Source organism: Hylobates moloch, unplaced genomic scaffold, assembly GCF_009828535.3.
Source record: "Hylobates moloch isolate HMO894 unplaced genomic scaffold, HMol_V3 SCAFFOLD_12, whole genome shotgun sequence".
Classification (NCBI taxonomy): Eukaryota; Metazoa; Chordata; class Mammalia; order Primates; family Hylobatidae; genus Hylobates; species Hylobates moloch.
The window spans coordinates 45,343,578-45,368,468 of record NW_026652287.1 but is presented as its reverse complement, the minus strand read 5'-3'; the positions used below and the strand labels follow the sequence as shown (position 1 = coordinate 45,368,468).

Below are 24,891 nucleotides of genomic sequence, written 5' to 3'. Positions count from 1 at the left end.
GCTGAGCACGGTGGCTCGTGCCTGTAATCCCAGCACTCTGGGAGGCCGAGACAAGAGGATCACCTGAGGTCAGGAGTTCAAGACCAACCTGGCCAACATGGTGAAACTCCCTGTCTACTAAAAATGCAAAAATTACCCGGTTATGGTGGCACATGTCTGTAATCCCAGCTACTTGGGATGCTGAGATGGGAGAATTGCTTGAACCCAGGAGGCAGAGGTTGCAGTGAGCCAAGATCACACCACTGCACTCCAGCCTGGGCGACAGAGTGAGACTCTGTCTCAAAAAAAGGAATTTTGTGCAAAACTTCAAGACACTAAGGAAACAAACAATCTTTAAATATTTTGGACTGGGGCCAGCCGTGGTGGCTCATACCTGTAATCCCAGCACTTTGGGAGGCTGAGGTGGGCGGATCACGAGGTCAGGAGTTCGAGACCAGCCTGGCCAACGTGGTGAAACCCTGTTTCCACTAAAAATACAAAAAATTAGCCGGGCATGGTGGTGCGCACCTGTAATCCCAGCTACTTGGGAGGCTGAGGCAGGAGAATCGCTTAAACCCAGGAGGCTGAGGTTGCAGTGAGCAATTGCACCATTGGACTCCAGCCTGGGTGACAGAGCAAGACTCCGTCTCAAAAAAAAAAAAAAATTTGGACTGGGATATTAGGCACTTCTGTAACACTAATCTTTCTACTTGGAAATGTGAAGTGGAAAACATTCCAGTGCACATAACACTGAGGCATAAACCATGCTGCAAAGGTGTGAATGCACGAGGCTTTATAGGGTGCCAAGCCTCCTTGTTAAAAAAAGCCATGAGAAAGTCCCTAGGCATATTGTCAGAGCAGCCATTCTGGTGGTAACGGTGTCCCCAAACTAAGCAAACCTGTAAGCATACTGCTGTTTTTTGAACAGTCAACATTGCTCTAACAAGAGGAGCCACATAGGTACAAAGTTGAGAATCAGAGGCCAGAGGTAGAGTGATGTGGGCAAGCAACCTAGAAGACTTGACTCCATACCTCTCACCAAGGCCACCTTTCAAAAAGGGTATCTCCACTCAGCAGCCTTTGATGACAGAGCAGAGTGCAGAGGATGGTCTCATACTTCTGAGAGAAGTGTTGGTTACCAAAAAGCTCCTGGAGAGGCAACATCCCAGAGGCCCATTTAATAATGAAGGTAAATAAAAACTGTCAGACCCCTGAACTATCCTGCCAAGTCAGAAATACATATATAGGGCATAGCTTGTGGTGCCAAGTAGAACAGAGGAGATTTTGAGGCTTAATGAAAAGCAGAAAGACTGCCAGAGTAAGTGAACAGTATGTTGGATGACAGGGAAGTAGGAAGCAAAGAACATATAAAAAGGATGAAGAAGCATGCTGGCAGACTCGCTGGAGGGAAGGCAGCAGGGCTACAGTCTACATCTGGTGAAAGAGCTTTGCTGGCTTGTTCTTGGCATGATTGCCTCTCTCACTTTCTCAGACTGGATGGATGTGTGGCATTCAGCAGCAGAATGGGGAAGATGATATTTATAAATGAAGAACTAGTGAATGGATACTGAATAGAAATACATAGGGTGTACCATTCTGTAATGCCCTGTTTATACACCAAAGGCAGGTTTGTGTTGACAGAACATATTTGGGGTTGTCATGCAACAGCAGTAGTACTTTGGGAGAAGGGGAATGAGGGGGTGGAGGTGGAGTTGGTGGAAGGAGGACTTTCAAGTTCCAGTTCTTAAATACTAGACCGCAAGGAACAGTTTGGTTTCCTTTAGTGAAGAAATCGGATGCTCATTTTCTGTTCTACATCCACCTTCTCCAAAACCTTAACAAATTCTGTGAAAGATATGGCACTGTCCCCATCCTGATCAGCCTCCTGAATGGTCCTGTCTGTGATGCTGCCCAGCTGCTCATCTGAGATATTTACTCCGACCATCATGCGTAGCACCTGTAATAGCTCATCACGGGAGATCTTTTCATCTGTATCCAAATCATATAGTCGAAAAGCAAAGTGCAGTTTGTTGCTTCGGCTGTTGAGTGGTTCAGGTCCATTCACTTCTTTGCTCTTTTCATTATCCTCAATGGGGCGGAAATGAGCCAAAGTTCGCATGAATCCACGGAAGTTTACCTGGTTCTCTCCCTCTGGAAAGAAGGCATTGATCCGGTCCCCCAGTGGGTTGATGGCAAGTTCTGGAATCCTCTGGAAATCTTCCCAGCTGAGAGTCCCATTCTCTCCTTTGTCCAGGCTGGTGAACCGGCTGTAGAGGTGAGTGATTTGACTGTGGGAAAAGCCGGTCTCCTTCTTGATCTCCTCGAGCTCTTCGTCCCTCACTCTGTCGCCCAGGCTGGAGTGCAGTGGCGCAATCTCAGCTCACTGTAACCTCTGCCTCCCGGGTTCAAGCGATTCTCCTGCCTCAGCCTACCTGGGATTACAGGTACCCGCCACCATGCCCAGCTAATTTTTGTATTTTTAGTAGAGATAAGATTTCACCATGTTGGCCAGGCTGGTCTTAAACTCGTGACCTCAGGTGATCCACCTGCCTCGGCCTCCCAAACTGTTGGGATTACAGGCGTGAGCCACTGTGCCCAGCATTAAAGTGTATTTCTAATAGACACGTACGTTTAATTGCCTCTTCGTTTATTTTTCTGTTTAGAGATAGGGTCTCATTTTGTCTCACCAGGATGAGTACAGTGGCATGATCATAGCTCACTGTAACCTCGAACCTGGGCTCAGGGCATCCTCTTGCCTCCCACGTAACTGGAACTAGAGGCACACCCTGCCATGCCTTGCTAATATATATATATATATATATATATATATTTTTTTTTTTTTTTTTTTTTTAGAGATGAGGGTCTCACTTTGTTGCCCAGGCTGGCCTCTAGCTCCTGGCCTCAAGTGATCCTCCAACCTAAGCCTCTGAAAGTGCTGGGATTGCAAGCGTAGGCCACTGTGCCCAAAAATATGTTTAATTCTTAGATGGTTTTAAAATTGCTGTATAACTAAAGAGCTTATGAAACATGACATTTTGGTATTTGTTGTGACTTTTCCACTGGCCTCTTGGAGCAACGAAAACTCTTCTTCTGCATCACTTTCAGCCCATCCCTGAGCAGTATGGGTTGGCTGACAAGGAGGACCCACATATTTTTGCTGCCTGCTGGTGCACACGCTTCCCTGAATCCTAGACTGAGCACATCGGTTGCCATGTGCAAGTGCTGCAGACTCAGCACAGTGCTGACCACACATGCATCCTCCTGATCAGTTCCCGTGAGTGGCCATTCCTGCACTTCAAGAGCAATGCGCCAGGACATAGCAGTGCTGGGAAGGCGGCCTCGCCCTCACCACATCATCTTCTTAAGGATATCTCACTCGTCTCCTCTCCCAGTTCCAGCCCCAGCCCCTTGCTGCCCCCACCTGAGATGTTCTGTTAATTCAAATACCCCAGTGGTGAGGAATATGCAATACCCTTATGGCTGGGTCAGGTTAAGGGGGAAACTTGTAAGACGCACTTCTGAAATTTCACAGGGAACTATGGATCTTCAAATTCAGCTTCTGGTTCAGCAGGTTAGGGACAGAGTGTGAGAGTCCACATTTCTAACTCACTCCCACGTGTCATCGTGTTGGTCCATGGAACATAGAGTGCTCAGGTAATAAAAGACGTGGTTAGATAGGCAGTAAAGTTACACTTTTATAGGATAAGTTACGCTTTTAAAGATAGGTTACACTTTTGTAGTTTTTTTGTTTTGTTTTGTTTTTTGGGACAGAGTCTTGCTCTGTGGTCCAGGCTGGAGTACAATGGCACGATCTCGGCTCACTGCAACCTCCGCCTCTCGGGTTCAAGTGATTGTCCTGCTTCAGCTTCCCGAGTAGCTGGGACTACAGGTGCCTGCCACCATGCCCGGCTAATTTTTGTATTTTTAGTAGAGACGGGGTTTTACCATATTGGCCAGGCTGGTCTCAAACTCCTGACCTTGTGATCCACCCACCTCGGCCTCCTAAAGTGCTGGGATTATAGGCGTGAGCCATCGCGCCCGGTCTTTTATAGGATTTTGAGCAGAGAAGTGATGTTTGGTTTGTGTTTGAAGAAGCTTACTCCTGCTGGTGGGCAGAGAATAGATGGTAGAGGGGACCTGGGAGACCAGCTTAAAAGCCATAGCTGTAGTTTGAAGAGAGGTTGTGCTGGCGTGGGTTTGGGTAATGTTAGTGGATATCGACAGAAGGTTATGTATTGAGAAGTCTAGTTATGAACCCAAGCTGTGTTTTTGGAGCCGGGTTCCAGGATGGGGAAAGGCCCCATCAATCCCACTGTTTAGCAGTTCTGGACATAAACAAAGGATCAGTGGTGATCATCTTCAGTGCAGTAGAAAAGAGTGTGTGGCTCTAAAATATGATGGTAGAGAGGGTTCTCACACTAGTCTGAGAGGTTAAGGGAGGCTTCCCCAGTGACACTAATTCTCAAAGCCTGAAGGTGGCTGGGTGCAGTGGCTCACGCCTGTAATTCCAACACTTCTGGAGGCTGAGGTGGGCTGATCACTTGAGGTCAGGAATTCCAGACCAACCTGGCCAACGTGGTGAAACCCTGTCTTTACTAAAAAATACAAAAATTAGCCAGGTGTGCTGGCACATGCTTGTAATCCCATCTACATGGGAGGCTGAGGCAGGAGAATGGCGTGAACACGGAGGTCAGAGCTTGCAGTGAGCGGAGATCGCTCCACTGCACTCCAGCCTGGGCAACAGAGCGAGACTAGTCTCAAAAAAAAAAAAAAAAAAATCCTGAAGGTTGACTAGGAGTTACACAGGCAGGGGCAGCTCCCGTAGGGTTTCTGATGGAGTGAAGGAGAGAAGAGAGGCAAGGATGAGTCCTATTTTCAGAGCCCCTGGGTGCTGCCCCTCACTCAGAGGAGCAAGGCCAGGGGAGATGATTGGACAAGAAATGAAGGGTTATGTTTTGTAATCACTCATGGCATGTTTGAGTCAAACAAGCGAAGTGTTGACCAGGGTATTGGATCTGGAGCCTGAGAGAAAGATCTAAATGAAATTTGGAGAACATTATCATATGGATGCTATTTGATGCCCTGGGTCCAGCAGAGGCCACCTTGTTTCGGGGTAAGGGGCAAAGTATAGCAGAAGACAAGTGCTCAGGGGGAGACCAATGGCTGTTCACCTCTGAGGTTAGCAGGAGGAGCAGTCTGCAAGAGACTGGGCAGGCCAGTGACTTAGGAGGAGAATGAATTGGGTGTCCCTTCCTGGAATCCTCCAGGAGAAGGTATTTAAAGATGGGAGAGTGGTCACCTATGTCACAGGCCACAGAGAGTTTGAATGAAACAAAACTGGATTGCCGGGCGCAGTGGCTCACGCCTGTAATCCCGGCACTTTGTGAGGCCGAGGCGGGCGGATCACTTGTGGTCAGGAGTTCGAAACCAGCCTGGCCAACATGGTGAAACCCCATCTCTACTAAAATATACAAAAATTAGCCAGGCGTGGTGGCAGGCGACTTAATCCCAGTTACTTGGGAGGCAGAGGCAGGAGAATCGTTTGAACCCAGGAGACAGAGGTTGCAGTGAGCCAAGATCGAGCTATTGCACTCAAACCTGCGGGGGATAAGAGTGAGACTTCTCTCAAAAAAAAAGAAAAAAGGAAAAAAAAACCAGATGAATGGTAGCTTTTGGCAAGCATTTGTTCACTTTAGGCCTTGATAAGAGCTGACTCTTTATTCAGGGGAATAACTTGTATTGAAATGTATTTCAGGCTGGGCACGGTGCCTCACACCTGTAGTCCCAGCACTTTGGGAGGCTGAGGTGGGCAGATCACTTGAGGCCAGGAGTTTGAGACCAGCCTGGCCAACGTGGCAAAACCTCATCTCTTCTAAAAATGCAAAAAATTAGCCGGTGTGGTGGCACGTGCCTGTAATCCCAGCTACTCAAGAGGCTGAGGTGGGAGAATCTCTTGAACCCAGGAGGCAGAGGGTGCAATGAGCTGAGATCCCACCACTACACTCCAGCCTGGGCAACACAGCAAGACTCTGTCTCAAAAAGAAAAAAGACAAGAAGTGTATTTCAAATAGATCTTCAAGATGTTGCCTAGGGCAGGGGTCCCTAACCCCTGGGCAACGGATTGGTAAAAGGTCCATGGCCTGTTAGGAACTGGGCCACTCACGTTACTGCCTGAACTCTGCCTCCTGTCAGATCAGCAGTAGCATTAGATTCTCATAGGAGCATGAACCCTGTTGTGAACTGTGCATGTGAGGGATTTAGGTTGCATGCCCCTTATGAGAATCTAATGCCTAATGATCTGTCAGTGTCTCCTGTCACCTCCAGATGAGACCATCTAGTTGTAGGAAAACAAGCTCAGGGCTCTCACTGATTCTACATTATGGTGAGTTGTATAATTATTTCGTTATATATTACAATATAATAATAATAGAAATAAAGTGCACAATAGATTTAATGCACCTGAATCCTCCCAAAACCGCACCCCTCCCCCACAGTCCATGGAAAAGTTGTCTTCCATGAAACCGGTCCCTGGTACCAAAAAGGTTGGGGACCACTATCCTAGGGGGCAATGATACCCTTGGAGCTGCCAAGTTTAAGCACTGGATTTCTTTTCTAGTTTCACAGAGGAATCACTATTACTGACTTTTTTTCATCATGGTAATGTGAACGTCTATTTTTGTCTGAAAGTTTTTATATGTATTTAAATCAACACAGTAATTGATGACTTAATTGCTGCAGTTTGTAAAAATATACAAAGTCTGTAAGTGAACCCCTGACACCCACTTAGTTCGGCACACTGCACCCCCTTCTTTTTCTTTTTTCTTTTTGAGACAGAGTCTTGCTCTGTCGCTCAGGCTTGAGTGCCATGGTGCGATCTCGGCTCACTGCAACCTCCGCCCCTTGGGTTCAAGCGATTCTCCTGCCTCAGCCTCCCGAGTAGCTGGGATTACAGGTATGCACCACTGCGCCCAGCAAATTTTTGTCTTTTTAGTAGAGATGGGGTTTCTCCATGTTGGCCAGGCTGGTCTTGAACTCCTAACCTCGTGATCTGCCTGCCTTGGCCTCCCAAAGTGCTGGGATTATAGGCATGAGCCACCACACCCGGCCTGAGACGGAGTCTCACTCTGTCACCAGGCTGGAGTGCAATGGCACAATCTCGGCTCACTGCAGCCTCTGCCTCCCAGGTTCAAGCAATTCTCCTGCCTTAGCCTTCTGAGTAGCTGGGACTACAGGCATGCCCCACCACGCCCAGGTAATTTTTGTATTTTTAGTAGAGATGGGGTTTCACCATGTCTCGATCTCTTGATCTTGTGATCCACCCACCTTGGCCTCCCAAAGTGCTGGGATTACAGGGGTGAGCCACTGCGCCCGGCCCTACACCCTCCTTTTTTTTTTTTTTTTTTTTTGAGATGGAGTCTCGCTCTGTTGCCCAGGCTAGAGTGCAGTGGTGCCATCCTGGCTCACTGCACGCTCCACTTCCTGGGTTCATGCCATTCTCCTGCCTCAGCCTCCCGAGTAGCTGGGACTACAGGTGCCCCCGCCACCACGCCCGGCTAATTTTTTGTAATTTTAGTAGAGACAGAGTTTCACCATGTTAGCCAGGATGGTCTCGATCTCCTGACCTCGTGATCTGCCCGCCTCGGCCTCCCAAAGTGCTTGGATTACAGGCATGAGCCACCGCGCCCGGCCCCCTACACCCTCTTTTAATGCCTATCTGCAAACAACAAAATATGACATTGTTCCAGGAGCAGTTAATGTGAGGAGTGAGGAGTGGAGCATCTTACAGAGCAGTAGTTTATTTTTCAGGGAAGGAATAACGCCCTGTGATCTTAGACTCTGCGTGTGTGTGTGTGTGTGTGTGTGTGTGTGTGTGTGTGTGTGTGTGTCTGCGTGTAGTTCCCTAAGGAAATAGTATCATTTATTCATTAGTTATACTCAGACATCATTTTTTTTTTCTTATTTTCCTAACATGCCCACATGTCGCGGCAGAAAACATTACAGTTTTTACAAGTTGACTAAAGATTTTGTTTCATCTAATGACATCTGATGTTTGGCTCCTTTCTTCTTAGCCTTGGGTTCCGGCTTCCAGTTCATAATGCTTTTATATCTGGTACTTCTACTTTATAAAAATATGGGGAAATCCTCATGTTTTCAAATTAAAAGTCAGATGTCTTATCTTTTGATTGAAGAGTTTAACGCATTAACATTTAAAGTAATTTCTGATAAGGAGGATCTTCCGGCATTCTGCTGTTTGTTTTCTGTATTCCTTATACCTTTTTTGTCCCTCATTTCCTGTATTACTGTGTTCTTTTGCTTTTAGTTGCTTTTTGTAGTGAAACATTTAAATTTCCTTCTCATTTTGTTTTGTGTGTATGCTCTTGTTCTATTGTTTATAATTGCCATGGAGATTACATTTACTATCCTAAAGTTACAACACTCTAAACTGATGCCAATTTAACTTCAATAACATACCAAAATGCTACACCATTATAGGTTCATTCACACCTCTTTTAAGTTGATGTCATAAATTTGCATCCTTCTACTTTGTGTGTCAAAAAAAGGATATTTTTAATGCATTCGTCTCTTTTTTCTTTTTTTGGGATGGAGTCCTGCTCTGTCACCCAGACTGGAGTGCAGTGGTGCGATCTTGGCTCACTGCCACCTCTGCCTCCTGGGTTCAAGCAATTCTTCTGCCTCAGCCTCCCAAGTAGCTGGGATTACAGGCACCTACCACCACGCCCAGCTAATTTTTGTATTTTTAATACAGACAGGGTTTCACCATATTGGTCAGGCTGGTCTCGAATTTGTGACCTCAGGTGATCCACCTGCCTCAGTCTCCCAAAGTGCTAGGATTACAGGCATGAGCTACCACGCCCGGCCATGTCTCTTGAACTATATAAAAAATATGGAGTTCCAAGTCCAACTTACAATAATACTCGCTTTTAGACAAATATATTTTATATACATTAGGCTCTTAAATTACATAGAAAACAAAACCTGAAGTTCAAAATTATTGTACAATAATACTAGCTTTTATCATTGTCCATGTATTTGTTTTTAGTGAGATCTTTATTTTCACATAAGGCCTCCCAATACTGTCTAGTGTACTTCAATTTCAACCTCCAGGGCACCCTTTGCATTTCATGCAGAACACCTCTAATGATTGAAAAAACAAAACAAAACAAAACAAAAAAACAAAAAAAAAACTACTTCAGTTTTTGTTTATGTGAAAATTTCTTAATTTCTTCCTCACTGGTGTTTTTTTTTTTTTTTTCCCTGAAATGGAGTCTCCCTTTGTCACCCAGGCTGAAGTACAGTGGCGTGATCTCAGCTCACAGAAACCCCTGCCTTCCGGGTTCAAGCGATTTTCTTGCCTCAGCCCCCTGAGTAGCTGAGAATACAGGTGTGCGCCACCATGCCTGCCTAATTTTTGTATTTTTAGTAGAGATGGGGTTTCACCATGGTGGCCATGCTGGTTTCAAACTCCTGAACTCAGGTGATCCGCCAGCCTCGGCCTCCCAAAGTGTTGGGATTACAGCTGCCTCTTCCTCACTTTTGAAAGACACTGTTGCCAGATATCGAGTTCTTGGTTGACTATTTTTGTTTTTGTTTTGAGACCGTTTCTGGCTCTGTTGCCCAGGATGGAGTGCAGTGGCCTGATGATGGTTCACTGCAGCCTTGACTTTCTGGGTGCAAACATTCTAACCACCTTAGCCTCCTGATCTGTGACTATCATGCCCAGGCTTGTGTTGCTTTGCCTAGCTAATTTTTTCATTATTTTGTAGAGAAGTGGTCTTGCTATGTTACCCAGGGTGGTTTCAAACTCCTGGCCTCCAGTGATCCTCCTGTCTCAGCATCTCAAAGTGCTGGGATTACAGGTGTGAGCCACCCTCCCCGGCTGTGCCCTGAGTTTTTACACTAATATACATTTCAGGTCTCACATTAAATGTCACCTTCTCAAGGAGACTTCTTCGTACCACTTAAATTACTCCTACGTCTTTCCATTTGTAGAATTTATTTCTTGCACTTTTCATATTCAGGGAAATCCATTTAAGGTTTACAGAGTTTATTGCTTTCTTAACCTAGGAAAAGTTAAATTATATAAATGAAACCAAACTGAGTTTCCTTTACTTCTATCTATATTCTTCTGTATAAAAGTCCTCCAGCTGTTTGGGAGGCTGAGTTGGGAAAAATCACTTGAGCCCAGGAGTTTCAGGTTACGGTAAGCTATGATCACACCACTGCACTCCAGCCTGGGCCACAGAGTGAGACCCCAACTCTTTAAAAATAAAAAAAAGTCCTCCAATAAACTGTTTTTAGCCATTTTCCAGTAAGAAAAATAAAAAGTTCCATGTTGTGGTAAGGGTGGCATTAACATTCACACATTCTTTCTAGGGTGTGGATTTCTCAGGGTTGTGCTGAGACCTCCAGTATTTTATTTTATTTTATTTTATTTTATTTTATTTTATTTTATTGTATTTATTTTATTTTACTCGGGAGGCTGAGGCAGGAGAATGGCGTGAACCCGGGAGGCGGAGCTTGCAGTGAGCTGAGATCGTGCCACTGCACTCCAGCCTGGGCGACAGAGTGAGAGTCTGTCTCAGAAAAAAAAAGAAAAGAAAAGAAACCATCTTCCAGGCTGGGCGTGGTGGTTCACGCCTGTAATCCCAGCGCTTTGGGAGGCTGAGATAGGTGGATCCCTTGAGTCCAGGAGTTCGAGACCAGCCTGGGTAACATGGCGAAATCCCGGCTCTACAAAAAATATAAAAAGTAGCTGGGTGTGGTGACAGGCACCTGTAGTCCCAGCTACTCAGGAAGCTGAAGTGGGAGGATCACCTGTGCTCCAGAGGTCAAGGCTGCAGTGAGCCAGGATCATACCACTGCACTCCAGCCTAGGTGTGGGAATGAGACCCTGTCTCAAAAAAAAAAAAAGAGAAAAAAAGAAACCACCATTTTCCAGCATAAGGCTGTGATATCATGGGTAAGTTCCGCATCCACTTTTATTTTTTTCTGTCCTCCCTAACCTGTCACACTACCTGCTTATTGAGAATATAGACAGATTTTTTTTTTTTTTTTTGAGACAGAGTTTCGCTCTTGTTGCCCAGGCTGGAGTGCAATGGTGCAATCTTAGTTCACCGCAACCTCCGCCTCCCAGGTTCAAGCGATTCTCCTGCCTCAGCCTCCTGAGTATCTGGGATTACAGGCATGTGCCACCACAACTGGCTAATTTTGTATTTTTAGTAGAGATGAGGTTTCTCCATGTTGGTCAGCCTGGTCTCAAACTCCTAATCTCAGGTGATCCGCCAGCCTAGACCTTCCAAAGTGCTAGGATTACAGGCATGAGCCACCACATCTGGCCAGACAGAATATTTTTCTTTTTTGAGACGGAGTCTTGCTCTGTCACCCAGGCTGCAGTGCAGTGGCATGATCTCGGCTCACTGCAAGCTCCACCTCCTGGGTTCACACCATTCTCCTGCCTCAGCCTCCCGAGTAGTTAGAACTACAGGTGCCCACCACAATGCCCGGCTAATTTTTTGTATTTTTAGTAGAGACAGGGTTTCACCATGTTAGCCAGGATGGTCTTGATCTCCTGACCTTGTGATCCGTCTGCCTCGGCCTCCCAAAGTGCTGGGATTACAGGTGTGAGCCACCGCGCCCGGCCCAGACAGAATATTTTAACCTGACCATATTTTGTAAATACGGGAGGTCTCAGCATGCTCAGGTGTGTTGGTTTGGGCATGCACAGAGTCACTGGAGTCAGACTGTAATTTGTACATATCAGGAAAATCTGTGAAGGTCAGACTTTGACAAAGACCCATTGGATTGCCTCGTGAAGAAAGAGGTTATGAATTTGACAGTTTATGTAGGTCAGTATCTTAAACTGACTTTAGGTGAGTTTCCTGCTGGTGGAAATGAAGATCTTGAAGGAGAGAGTGTTTCCACACCCTGGAAGAGAAAACAGGAGGGCATGGTGAGCTCCCAGCATTAAACCTTTAAGTGCCCCTGTCTCATCAGCAGGTTCTGATCCACTCGGAGTCTCCATTACAGTAGTCAGAGTCTGACTTTCTGTGAAAGGAAAACAGAGTCTCAGGACCCAAACATCATTATGCCAAAGGGAAAGTTAAGCTTGGGAAATGAGTTACACAGAAACTACCTTTCTTCTTCCCAGATAGATATAATTTCACATGCTGACTTTAATCTTATGTAAAAAGTAAATGTGAGCATGTGATGAATGCAAAAGTGACTCCTCCTCCATCTCTTTCTTTCCACATGTACAATGTAGATCCACAGAGCACCCTACAGAGCTTCAGAAGAATGTGACCAATTGCCTACCCCCACCTTTTTTTTTTTTTTGAGACGGAGTCTTGCTCTGTTGCAAGACTGGAGTGCAGTGGTGCGATCTCGGTTCACTGCAACCTCTGCCTCCTGGGTTCAAGCAATTCTCGTGCCTCAGCCTCCCGAGCAACTGGGACTATAAGCGCGTGCCAGCACGCCTAGCTAATTTTTGTATTTTTGGTAGAGATGGGGTTTCACCATGTTGGTCAGGATGGTCTTGATCTCTTGACCTCTTGATCCTCCTGCCTCAGCCTCCTACAGTGCTGAGATTACAGGCATGAGCCGTAACGCCTGGCCTACTCCCACCTATTTTTTCCTGTTCTCCTTCCCCTCCTGCCCTCTCTTTCCTCTTTAAATATTGAAGTCCCAAAACCGTCTTTGGAAAAAGCACAGGACCCAGATCTGCTGTGACTGTGACTTGTATTTTTCTTTTCCTGAGGCATCCTCAGCCTTGTCAAAAGAAACCTCTAAATTGATTGAGATCTGCCTCAGTCACTTTTCCATTTATACTCCCAAGCTTGGGAATATATTTATCCTCCTAAATGGGGATTTGCCTGTGAAACGTAAGTGCTGCAGGCTACTTATCTGAGCTAGTTCATGTTTTGTTTTTTTTTTCTGTTCTTTTTTGATTCTTTATAGGAAATTGCTGCCATATAATTCCAGTTTTTCTGTACATTTAACAATTTTGTTGTTGGTGTGTTTTTATTTTCAGAGCTGAAAATTAGCAGATTGAGAAATAAGGTGGGAGAAAGACCTGGCTGTGTTGCCAGCAGCCTCATCCCACATTTCTGATGCCTGGAGGACATCAGCCCTCCCTGTCACTGGTGGTGAATATCTGGGGCCAGTGCCACACAGGCAGTAAAAAGAATTTACCCAAACAGTTGTAGGTAAAGAAAGGCAGGTTTATTAGTGAAAGGAGAAAAATATTTTGCAAGGATGCAACAGGCAAGTCAGCAAGAGAGGAGTTGACTGCCAGGAAACAAAGGCTTGCTGGGGATTTTACAGAATGGTGCTTGTGCTGTGAGCTGAAGAGGGCTTTGTGCAGTACTGATAATGCCAAGGTTGCAGTGAGCTAACTTGCAATTTTCTGTCAGCCGAGGTGTCTGGTGATAGCTGGGCGCAGGAAGATTGTGAGTCGTCTGCACAGGCAGGTTATGTGTCCTGGACCATGAAGAAAGGCAAACTTAGAGCTTATCTACTTTCTCTTTTTGCTTTCCCTACTTCTGTCAGCCGGGCTCCCCGTCTCTAATTAGGACTCCACACTCCCTCCTGCTGCAGTGTGGCCTGTGTGGCCTGGGCTCCCACTGGACAATGGGTCTGGAATTCCCTGCACGCATTTGTGAGTACCTGTCCAGGAGGAAGAAGCGGAAAGGGACCATTGCCTACAGAAAGGAAATTAGGCTTCAATACAAAGGTGCCCTGGGAGGGGTCAGGTCACAGAGCAGGGAGAAAGCCGCATCCCTGCACTCCAGTTCCCAGGTCTAGCTGAGATCCGCCCGTTAGTTGTATAGCAGCCTCTGTCCCGCTGGGACCTGGCTGTGGGAGGCGGAGAGAGGGCTCGGGACACCGCGGAACCCTGGAAATGAGTGTGCCTGGCCGAGCGTCCCTAGGCTGGGGAGAGGGGCTGGCCGGAACCGGCTGTGACGGGACCCGAGTCTCCCATAGGCGACTCCCGGGTCTGCGGACCTGAGTGCCCCTGCTCACCTCTCTGCGAGGCGACCGCGGCCCCAGCGCCCTCTCTGAGCAGCTCCGCGCCCGCAGCCCCGCGTCACCCCAGATTGTGCGGCTGTAACCCACACAGGTCCGCGGCCCGAGTCACTGCAGCAGAAACAGTTTAATAGGAGGAGAGGGGAGGACACCCCAAATCTGCCCTCCCGAGAGGTTTGGGGATGGGGTGTTTAGGGGTCTGGACAGGGGCGGCTGGGTGTGGGGTCGCTGGTTGGTGGGGAAGTGACGGGAGAATCCTGGGACTGGAGGTGAAGAAACCGCATTCTTCTGAGTGGGTTCCCTCGTGGGGACTTCAGCCTGGTCGTCGCCAGCCTTTCTGCTGGAATTCAGGATCCTAGAAAGAACTCAGGAGACTCTTGAGCAGCTCTCAGAGATCTTATCCCCAGGCACAATGGGGAAGCCGGCGGTCAGCGTCTGCTGTGACCTGACTCTCAGGGAGGCGGCCCCGTGAGGCAGCGGGGCTGAGGGCACCTGGTTAATATCTAACTGCAATCTCGCCTCCAGCCTGGCTCGCAGTTCCTGTGGGCCCGGTGAGGAGGCTGCACGGTGACAACGGGAGGGTCACCAGGCACAATCTAGACTCGTGTGTGGGGTTTGTGCTTGGGAGGAGCTGTGGTCTCTGTGGTCCTCAGTCCCTTCTTTCTTTTCAAGGGCGACCCTTTCCCCTTGCCATTTTGTTTTCAGTTAACGATGTATGGCTCTTTTTAAAAGTGTTGTTTGTGCTCATGAATATTTCACATGTGAAGGGAGCAGACAATAATCTGCTGACACTCTGCGGTGAAATAAAATCTGTGTCTCTCCTTCATCTTCCCTAGGTACAGACACCTTCTGAGAATGTATTTGGGTTGAGGTTTCCCTTTGGAAACGTTGCAGGTGATGTGACCTCAGCCCACCCTCTATCTTTTCCTGGTCCTGGGTTTCAGAACAGCCTAGGACTGTCCCAAGATGCCCACAGAGTCCAAGTCTCTTGGAGGGTCTAGTGAATATCAGATCCTGGGTCACTCCTCCTAGAGGACAGCCTGAGATGTGGGGGTGGGGCCTCTCAAGGGAGCAGCTGGATGCCCTGTGGTGGAAGGATTCCCCTGGTATCCTCTTCTAAAAAGAAGCTAAGCCCTGGCCAGGATTGGTGGCTCACGCCTGTAATCCCAATACTTTGGGAGACCGAGGCAGGCAGATCTTGAGGTCAAGAGATCAAGACCGTCCTGGCCAACATGGTGAAACCCTGTCTCTACTAAAAATACAAAAATTAGCCGGGCATGGTGGCATGCGCCCGTCGTCCCAGCTACTCGGGAGGCTGAGGTAGGAGAATCGCTGGAACCCGGGAGGTGGAGGTTGCAGTGAGCCGAGATAGCGCCACTGCACTCCAGCCTGGCGACAGAGCGAGACTCTGTCTCTACAAAAAATAATAATAATTAAAAAAAAAAAAAAGCTAAGCCCTGGCCAGGCTCGGTGGCTCACACCTGTAATCCTAGCGCACTTTGGGAGGTCAAGGAGGGCAGATCACCTGTGGTCAAAAGTTCAAGACCAGCCTGGCTAAGATGGTGAAACCCCATCTCTACTAAAAATACAAAAATTAGCTGGGTGTGGTGGCATGCACCTGTAATCCCAGCTACTCGGGAGGCTGAGGCAGGAGAATTGCTTGAATCCAGGTTGCAGTGAGCCGATGCACCACTACTACACTCCAACCTGGACGACAGAGTGAGACTCCACCTCAAATAAATAAATAATAAAAAATAAAAAGCTAAGCCTTAGGATGCTCAGCTTTCTCACCTCAAGCCCAGTTTTCATTTCTTGGAGCTATTTGGATGGTCAGCCACTCAGGTGCTGGTATTGAGAGAATAAAAATAGAAATGATTCCCATCCTCTGAATTGTGTTAGACTAGTGAAGAGAGAAAGACTATCCCAAAGGACAAGGAAAACTCACCCCCAGTGAGGTGGTGCAAGAACCTGAAAAGCGTACAGTGCAGTATCTCCTGGGAGGGTGGTCACTGAGCACTGCAGTGAGCAGCATGGGGGTGGGGGGTGTCCCAGGTGACAGGAGGACGTGACCTGACTCTTGAGTGAGATTTATCTGTGTTCCAGTCAGCACTGCCTCTCCATGGATTTATCACCTTGAAAAGATTTGTTCACTCTTTTCAGCTTCAATTATTTATTTATTTATTTTTGAGACAGAGTCTTGCTCTGTCGCCCAGGCTGGAGTGCAGTGGTGTGATCTCGGCCCACTGCAATCTCCACCTCCCAGGTTCAGGCAATTCTCCTGCCTCAGCCTCCCAAGTAGCTGAGATTACAGGTGCATGCCATCATACCTGGCTGATTTTTGTATTTTTAGTAGAGACAGGGTTTCGCCATGTTCGCCAGGCTGCTCTTGAACTCCTGACCTCAGTTGATCCTCCCACTTCAGATTACAGGAGTGAGCCACCATGTCTGGCCTCAATTATTTATTAAATGTACAATGCATCCTTCATTAGAGATTATTAAGAAGATACAATATTTCCAAAGGGTCAAAAAAAAGTTGGATTTCATAAAACAAATTTAAAATCTAGTTGTGTATTTCATTTTGAAAAATGCTTATTTACTTTTCTTTGTCCCCAAAGCATGTGTAGAAAGTGTCTCAGGTCTGGGCTGGGCACAGTGGCTCATGCCTGTAATACCAGCACTTTGGGAGGCTGAGGTGAGCGGATCACCTGAGGTCAGGAGTTAGAGACCAGCCTGGCCAACATGGTGAAAGCCCTTCTCTACTAAAAATATAAAAAAATTAGCTGGGCGTGGTGGTGGGCACCTGTAATCCCAACTACTTGGGAGGCTGAGGCAGGAGAATCTCTTGAACCCGGGAGGCAGAGGTTGCAGTGAGCCAAGACTGTGCCATTGCACTCCAGCCTGGGCAACAAGAACGAAACTCCGTCTCCAAAAAAAAAAAGAAAAGAAAAAAAGAAAAAAAAGAAAAAAAAAGAAAAAGAAAGTATCTCAGGTCTGTTTTCTCATTGGATAATTTCAAATGGAATATCAGGGTTTAGCAGTGAAAACACTACCTGGGAAAAGAAATTGGGAAAAACCTCTTCTACTTTGGCTGCAGAAAAATGAATACATTCTCTTAAGAAAGTGTGATGGATATATTGGTGAATGACGAAGATTTACCAAAACTTCAGTTCCTCTGCTTTGTAGGGTAGAAAATTTGGGACACTGGATAACTCTATTCTGTTTCTTGTTATGTAGATTTAGCAGATTAATGCTAAATTCGGTGGGATAAGACTTGACAACAGCTAAAAGTACTCAAATATAATTGTTTACTACAAAATGTTTTCTGATCAGCCAGGCGCGCGATGACTCATGCCTGTAATGCCAACACTTTGGGAGGCCGAGGCGGGCAGATCATGAGGTCAAGAGTTCGACTCCAGCCTGGCCAACATGGTGAAACCCCATCTCTACTAAAAATACAAAAATTAGCCAGGCATGGTGGCACACGCCTGTAATCCCAGCCTAGGTGACAGAGCGAGACTCCATCTCAAAAAAGAAAAAAAAGAATCTCCATATGAATAACACTGTTTTGATAGTAGCTGCTGTGGAGTTATCTTGCACAGTATTGAGTCCATTGTCACTCAAATGGAATAATGCCTACACTTTGTATAATATTGTTAAAAACATAAATCCAGGGACTGGACATGGTGGCTCACACCTATAATCTCACACTTTTCGAGGCCAAGGCGGGATAATCACTTGAGCTCAGCAGTTCAAGGCCCACCTGGGCAATATAGAGTGACCCCATCTCTAAAAAAAAAAAAAAAAAAGTTTCAAATTAGCCAGGCATGGTGGATGCACCTGTGGTCCCAGCTACTTGGCAGGCTGAGGCAGAAGAATTGCTGCTCAAAAAAAAAAAAAAAAATAAACTATATATATATATATATATTTTTTTTTTTTTTGAAAGGATCTCACCTGTCACCAGGCTCACTGCACCTCTGCCTCCGGTTCAAAATCTCTTGCCTCACCACCTGATACTGGGATTACAGGTCTGCCACCACACCACTAATTTTGTATTTTGGTAGAATGGGGTTTCACCATGTTGGTCAGGCTGGTCTCGAATCTGACCTCATGATCCACCCCCGGCCTCCAAATCACCGCATCCGGCCTATTCTTATAATTATTACTTTGCCATTGGTAGTTCTTTAGTTAGCTCAGTTTTTATGGTGGTGTTTCTACATACAATACACACGTTACACTTATGTATGTTGTAGGCCCAAGAATTCATCAACGATTTATAATTTTACAGATACCTTATAAATCCATAATGAGAAGAATGGTAAATAAATATACATTCAGTCTGGTTTTTATACTTATATAATAACCTTTAATGAGCTTTCTGTTTTTTCTTGTGGATTTTGACATCCTTTGGTTTCAGACTTAACAACTTTCTTTAATTTTTCTTGTAGGGCTGGTGTGCTAGGAACCAGCTGTCTCAATATGTATATTTCTTTTTGAGACAGAATCTCTCTCTGTCGTCCAGGCAGGAGTGTAGTGGGATGATCATAGCTCATTGCAGCCTCAGCCCCCTGGGCTCAAGCAATCCTCCCACCTAAGCCTCCAGAGTAGCTGGCTAGGACTATAGGCATGCACCACCAGGCTCCGCCTCAACATGTATATTTCTAAACCTAGAAAAGCCTTTGTTTTGCCTTTCATTTTGAATGTGAGTTTTGCTGTATATAGGATTCTTGGTTAAAGTATGTTTTGGAGTGCACTATGATGAGGAACTGGTGCATGAGAGGCTTCTACTGAAAGGAAGACAATTATCTAAGTAAAAGCGGATATTCCAGCCTATGCAACATGGCAGAACCCTGTCTCTAAAAAAAGGAAAAAAAAATGTAGCTGGGCATTGTGGCATGTGCCTGTAGTCCCAGCTACTCGAGAAACTGAGGTGGGAGGAATGCTTGAGCCCAGGAGGCAGAGGTTGTGGTGAGCCCTCATTATCCACTGCACTCAGCCTGGGTAATAGAGGAAGGCCCTGTCTCAAAAAAAAAAAAAAAAAAAAAAAAAAAAAGTCTATTTCCCTTCAATTATTTTATCATTATGGTAGTCTGTATAACTTAATGTCAAAAAAAAAAAAAAAGAAAGAAACCAGTGTGGTGGCTCATGCCTGTAATTCCAGCATTTTGGAAAAGTCGAGGTCGGAAGATCACTTGAGGCCAGTAGTTGGAGAACAGCCTGGGCAGCATAGCAAGAACCAGCCCTACCAAAAAAGAAGAAAATGAGCTGAGCATGATGGCATGCACCTATAGTCCCAGCTATTTGGGAGGCTCAGGTGGGAGGATTGCTTGAGCCCAGGAGTAGGAGGTTGTAGTGAGCTATGATTGGGCCAATGCACTCCAGCCTGGGTGACAGAGCAAGACCCTGTCTCAAAAAAAAAAGGCCAGGCATGGTGGCTCACGCCTGTAATCCCAGCACTTTGGGAGGCCGAGGTGGGCGGATCACGAGGTCAGGAGATCGAGACCATCCTAGCTAACACGGTGAAACCCTGTCCCTACTAAAAATACAAAAAATTACCCAGATGTGGTGGCACATGTCCGTAGTCCCAGCTACTTGGGAGGCTGAAGCAGGAGAATCGCTTGAACCTGGGAGGCGGAGGTTGCAGTGAGCCAAGATGGCATCACTGCACTCCAGCTTGGGCGACAGAACGAGACTCTGTCTCAAATAAATAAATAAATAATATAAAGAATAGGATGGAAGAAACAAATATTGTGATTGGAGATGGTAGCTGTGTTTACTTGGGAAACTAAAGGAAAAATAATTTAAACTATTAGAAAACTATTAAAACTTGGGAAGGAGTCAATTTGCTGCTTATGGAGTGAGCGTATATACACGACATATACCATATAATACCAAATTAAAATTACATCTTACAAATATATAAACATTTCAGAGGAATGAGACTAATTTCATGTACCTCATCTATCTGCATACAAGTATGAATGTTTCCTGATAAAATGACCTAAGCATCTCTTCCATTGCTGTATATACAATTTTGATAGATTGAAGCTTTCTCATCTCAACTCCCACTGGCTAGAAATGCTATAAAGGTGAGTAATTAGGAAAATCTGATTCAAATTCAGTCATGTAAAATATGCCAGAAAATTTAAACCAGAAAAGAAATGTTATAAAATGTATCACTCTATTTATTGTCTTTATTGGTGCTCCATGCATAGAGTGGATCTAGATTATGGATTCATATATCTTACTTTCAAGAAAAAAGCACACTGAGGTAAGAAATTTCTGCAAATTTTCTTTACATAAAGGTTCATGAGTTGAACAGGTAGTGTTTTTTGGTGAAATCAGTTAATAAAACTTTTCCTTTTATTTTGCATTCTTTTGGTTCATTACATTGGTTGAAGTGTACTTCTATTTATTTATTTAGAGACGGAGTTTTGCTCTTGTTGCCCAGGCTGGAGTGCAATGGCGCGATCTCTGCTCACTGCAACCTCTGCCTCCCAGGTTCAAGAGATTCTCCTGTCTCTGCCTCCCGAGTGCTGGGATTACAGGCATGTGCCGCCAGGCCTAGCTAATTTTTGTATTTTTAGTAGAGATGGGTTTTCTCCATGTTAATGAGGCTGGTCTCGAACTGCCGAACTCAGGTGATCTGCCCACTTCGGCCTCCCAAAGTGCTGGGATTACAGGCGTGAGCCACCATGCCCAGCCTGACTGAACTATACTTCTAATCGGCAACTATGTTTAGTTTAGTTTTTTGTGTTTTTTTGTGTTTTTTTTTGTTTTTTTTTTTTGAGATGGAGTCTTGCTGTATCACCAGGCTGGAGTGCAGTGGCACCATCTTGGCTCACTGCAAGCTCCGCCTCCCAGGTTCAAGCAATTCTCCTGCCTCAGCTTCCCGAGTAGCTGGGATTATAGGCTCACACCACCACACCCAGTTAATTTTTGTATTTTTAGTAGAGACAGGGTTTTGGCCTGTTGGCCAGGATGGTCTCCATCTCCTGAACTCCTGATCTGCCCACCTCGACCTCCCAAAGTGCTGGTATTACAGGCATGAGCCACTGTGCCCGGCCAGGTTTAGTTTTCCTACGGGTGTTTTGTTTTGTTTTGTTTTGTTTTGTTTTGTTTTTGAGACAGAGTCTCTCTTTATCACCCAGGCTGGTGTGCAGTGGCATGATCTCGGCTCACTGCAACCTCCGCCTCCCAGGTTCAAGCGACTCTCCTGCCTCAGCCTCCTGAGTAGCTGGGACTTCAGGCGTGTGCCACCACGCCCAGCTAATTTTTGTACTTTTAGTAGAGACTGGGTTTCACCACGCTGGCCAGGCTGTCTGGAGCTCCTGACCTCAGATGATCCACCCAACTCAGCCTCCCAAAGTGCTGGGATTACAGGCGTGAGCCACCACCCCTGGCCTGGTTTTAAAATTGTGCAAGCAAGGATCCTTTGAAAGATGACATTTTGGTATTTGTTGTGACTTTCCACTGACAGTATGGCAGGTACTGAATATCCCTGCCAAACTGAACAGTGTGGCCCATCTCTGTCTCACATGGCCTATAATGTCTTTTGGTCCTCAAGGGAAGCAGAAACATTTCACCTCCATCATATCCCATCCATCCCCAGCTCAACAAACAGGCCCTCCATTTCCTCACTTCTCTATGTGCCTATTTTCTCTCATTCCAGGTTGTGAGGATTGGTTGGAGTGTGCATGCTCTGGGGCCTGAGCGCGGTGATCAATGGCCTACAGACACTCCTGGTCAGTTCTCATGAGTGGTCATTCCCATAACGAGGATCAGTGAGCCAGGCCATACCAGTGTTGGTAAAGTGGCCTCGCTTTCATCCACATTGTCTTCTTTTTTTTTTTTGAGATGGAGTCTCGCTCTGTCACCCAGGCTGGAGTGCAACCTCCACCTCCCAGGTTCAAGAGATTCTCCTGCCTCAGCCTCCCGAGTAGCAGGGACTACAGGCGCAAACCACCATGCCCAGCTAATTTTTGTGTTTTTAGTAGAGACAGGGTTTCACCATGTTGGCCAGCCTGGTCTCAAACTCCTGACCTCGTGATCCACCCACCTCAGCCTCCCGAAGTGCTGGGATTACAGGTGTGAGCCACCGCACCTGGCCCACATTGTCTTCTTGGGGATGTCTCACCAGTCTTCGTTTTCAGTTCCAGCCCCAGGCCCTCGCAGCCCACTGGATCTCCCCCACCTCAGGTACTCTGTGGATTCAAATATCTCACTGGTGAGGAGTATGAAATACCCTTCGGGCTGAATCACTAATCACTGTCAGATGTACTTCTCAAACTTTCACAGGAAACTATAGACCTTCAAATTCAGCTTCTGATTAAGCAGGTCATGGATAAGACCTGATCCTCTGCATTTTTTTTTTTTTTTTGAGACGGAGTCTCACTCTCTCATCCAGGCTGGAGTGCAGTGGCGTGATCTCGGCTCACTGCAAGCTGTGCTTCCCGTGTTCACGCCATTCTCCTGCCTCAGCGTCCCGAGTAGCTGGGACTACAGGCACCCGCCACCATGCCCAGCTAATTTTTTTGTATTTTTAATAGAGACGGGGTTTCCCTGTGTTGGCCAGGATGGTCTTGATCTCCTGACCTCATGATCCGCCCACCTCAGCCTCCCAAAGTGCTGGGATTACAGGCGTGAGCCACCGCGCCCCGCCACGCCCAGCTAATTTTTGTATTTTTTTTTTTTTTTTTTTTTAGACAGAGTCTAGCTCTGTTGCCCAGGCTGGAGTGCAGTGGCACGATCTCACTCCCTGCAACTCCACCTCTGGTGCTCAAGAGATTCTCCTGCCTCAGCCTCCCGAGTAGCTGGGATTACAGGTGCCCACCACCATGCCTGGCTAATTTTTGTATTTTTATTAGAGACAGGGTTTCACCAGGTTGGCCAAGCTGGTCTCAAACTCGTGACCTCAGATGATCCGCCCACCTCAACCTTCCAAAGTGCTGGGATTATAGGCGTGAGCCACCGTGCCCAGTCATTTTTGTATTTTTAGTAGAGATGGAGTTTCGCCATACTGGCCAAGCTGATCTCCGACTCCTGAACTTGTGATCCGCCTGCCTCGGCCTCCCAAAGTGCTAGGTGATAGAATATCTCTCTTTCTCTCCCTCCGTGTGTGTGTGTGTGTGTGCGTGTGTGTGTGTGAGATTTTTGAAGGCAAGAGTATCATTTATTTGTTAGTTATAATCAGATATCATTTCTTTTCCTTATTTTCCAAACATGCCCATTTTTCCTGTCTGGAAACACTACCATTTTTACAAAGTGAATAAAGATTTTATTTCATCGAATGACACCTGATGTTTGACTCCTTTCCTTTTTAGCCATTAGTTCTAGCTTCCAGTTCATGGTGGTTTTACGTTTCCTACTTTTGCTTCATAGAAATATGGGGAAACCCTCATGTTTTCAAATTCATTCCCTAATGTTTCAGCTTCTGATTGGAGCTTTTAAGTCATTAATGTTTAAAGTCTTGAAGGAAAGAGTGTTTCTACACTGTGCAGAGGGTACAGGAGGGCAAGTTGAGCTCCCAGAGTTAAATCCTTCAGTGTCTCTCCCTCATCATCAGGTGCTGATCCACTCTGGGGCTCCATTTCAGGAGTCAGAGTCTGGCTCTCAAGCTTGGGAATCTGTTTAACTTCCTGAAAGGGGGTTTCCTGCTTACTTCCCTGAATGAGATATTTTTTCTTTTCTTCTCTTCTGATTCCTTTAATAGAATACATGCTGCCAGGCCAGGTGTGGTGGCTCATGCCTGGAATCTCAGCACTTTGGGAGGCAGAGGCAAGCAAATAACCTGAGGTAAGGAGTTCAACACCAGCCAGGCCAACATGGTGAAACACTGTCTCTACTAAAAAAACAAAAATTAGCTGGGCATGGTGGTGTGCACCTGTAGTCTCTGCTACTCGGGAGGCTGAGGCAGGAGAATCACTTGAACCTGGGAGTTGGAGGTTGCAGTGAGCCCAGATCGCACCACTACACTCTAGCCTGGGCAACAGAGTGAGACTCTATCTCAAAAACAACAACAACAACAACAAAATAAAACAAACAAAAAACCATGCTGCCCTATAATTCCAGTTTTTTCACACATTTAACAATTTTATTTCATTGTTGATGTGCTTTTATTTTCTGGGATGAAAATGAATAGATTGCAAAAAAATTATATCAGTGAGAAAATTATGGCAGTGGAAGAGATCTGAACTAACACCCGTTCTGCCCCACCCCGCCCCCGACCCCTGCCAACCCTCTATCTTCTCTTTCCCTTAATCCTGGGTTCTTAGGCCCAGCTAACTTTGGAAGTCAGCTTAAATGATAATAAGCCTTCCCCAAAACTCAACTGCCTTTGTAAAACGAATGAATGGCCATCAGGCTGAGGGATGTCCCATTGGAATTCTTCTGAAGTGTAGACATAGATTGCCAGCTATTTCTGCAGATAACACCACTATTGTAGATTAGCATTTTTAGATGTATTTTCAGTTTTTTTTTTTTTTTTTTTTTTTTTCATGTCTGACACCACCTGCACCTGCCAACTCTGCTCCTGTGGCCCCAACCAGAAGTGATTCAGTACAACAGGACAGTTTTGTGTTTTTTTTTTGAGACGGAGTTTCGCTCTTGTTGCCCAGGCTGGAGTGCAAAGGCACGATCTCGGCTTGGCGCGATTTCAGCTCACCGCAACCTCCGCCTCCTGGGTTCAAGCGATTCTCCCGCCTCAGCCTCCCAGGTAGCTGGGATTACAGACATGCGCCACCGCGCCCAGCTGATTTTGTATTTTTAGTAGAGACGAGCTTTCTCCATGTTGGTCAGGCTGGTCTCAAACTCCCGACCTCAGGTTATCCGCCCGCCCGGGCCTCCCAAAGTTCTCGGATTACAGGTGTGAGC

At 46.2% G+C, this 24,891-nt stretch overlaps 2 protein-coding genes across 2 annotated transcripts in view; one reads left to right on the top strand and one right to left on the bottom strand.

Annotated features, from left to right (window-relative positions):
* The window catches only part of LOC116478503 (zinc finger protein 44), a 96,218-nt gene that overhangs the window by 43,641 nt on the left and 27,686 nt on the right, over window positions 1-24,891 (top strand). The window lies entirely within an intron of this gene.
* Window positions 641-23,738, bottom strand: LOC116478518 (calcineurin B homologous protein 1-like). The gene is made up of 4 exons (XM_032762038.2): window positions 23,527-23,738; window positions 14,020-14,133; window positions 13,579-13,697; window positions 641-2,355 (listed from the first exon to the last, which is right to left on the bottom strand). Exons 1-4 carry the CDS (start codon window positions 23,736-23,738, stop codon window positions 1,760-1,762), a joined length of 1,041 nt encoding a protein of 346 aa, XP_032617929.2. The 3' UTR covers window positions 641-1,759.

Bases quoted from the DNA above. Each gene is read 5' to 3' on its own strand.
- LOC116478518 (XM_032762038.2), bottom strand. From the start codon at position 23,738: ATGTATTCTATTAAAGGAATCAGAAGAGAAGAAAAGAAAAAATATCTC. The intron at 13,698-14,019 runs GTGAGCAGGGGC...TCCTTTCTGTAG, and splicing joins CGCGGTCGCCTCGCAGAGAG to GCAATGGTCCCTTTCCGCTT. The intron at 2,356-13,578 runs GTGTGGAGTCCT...TACAGTGAGCTG, and splicing joins CCACACTGCAGCAGGAGGGA to AGATTGCGCCACTGCACTCC.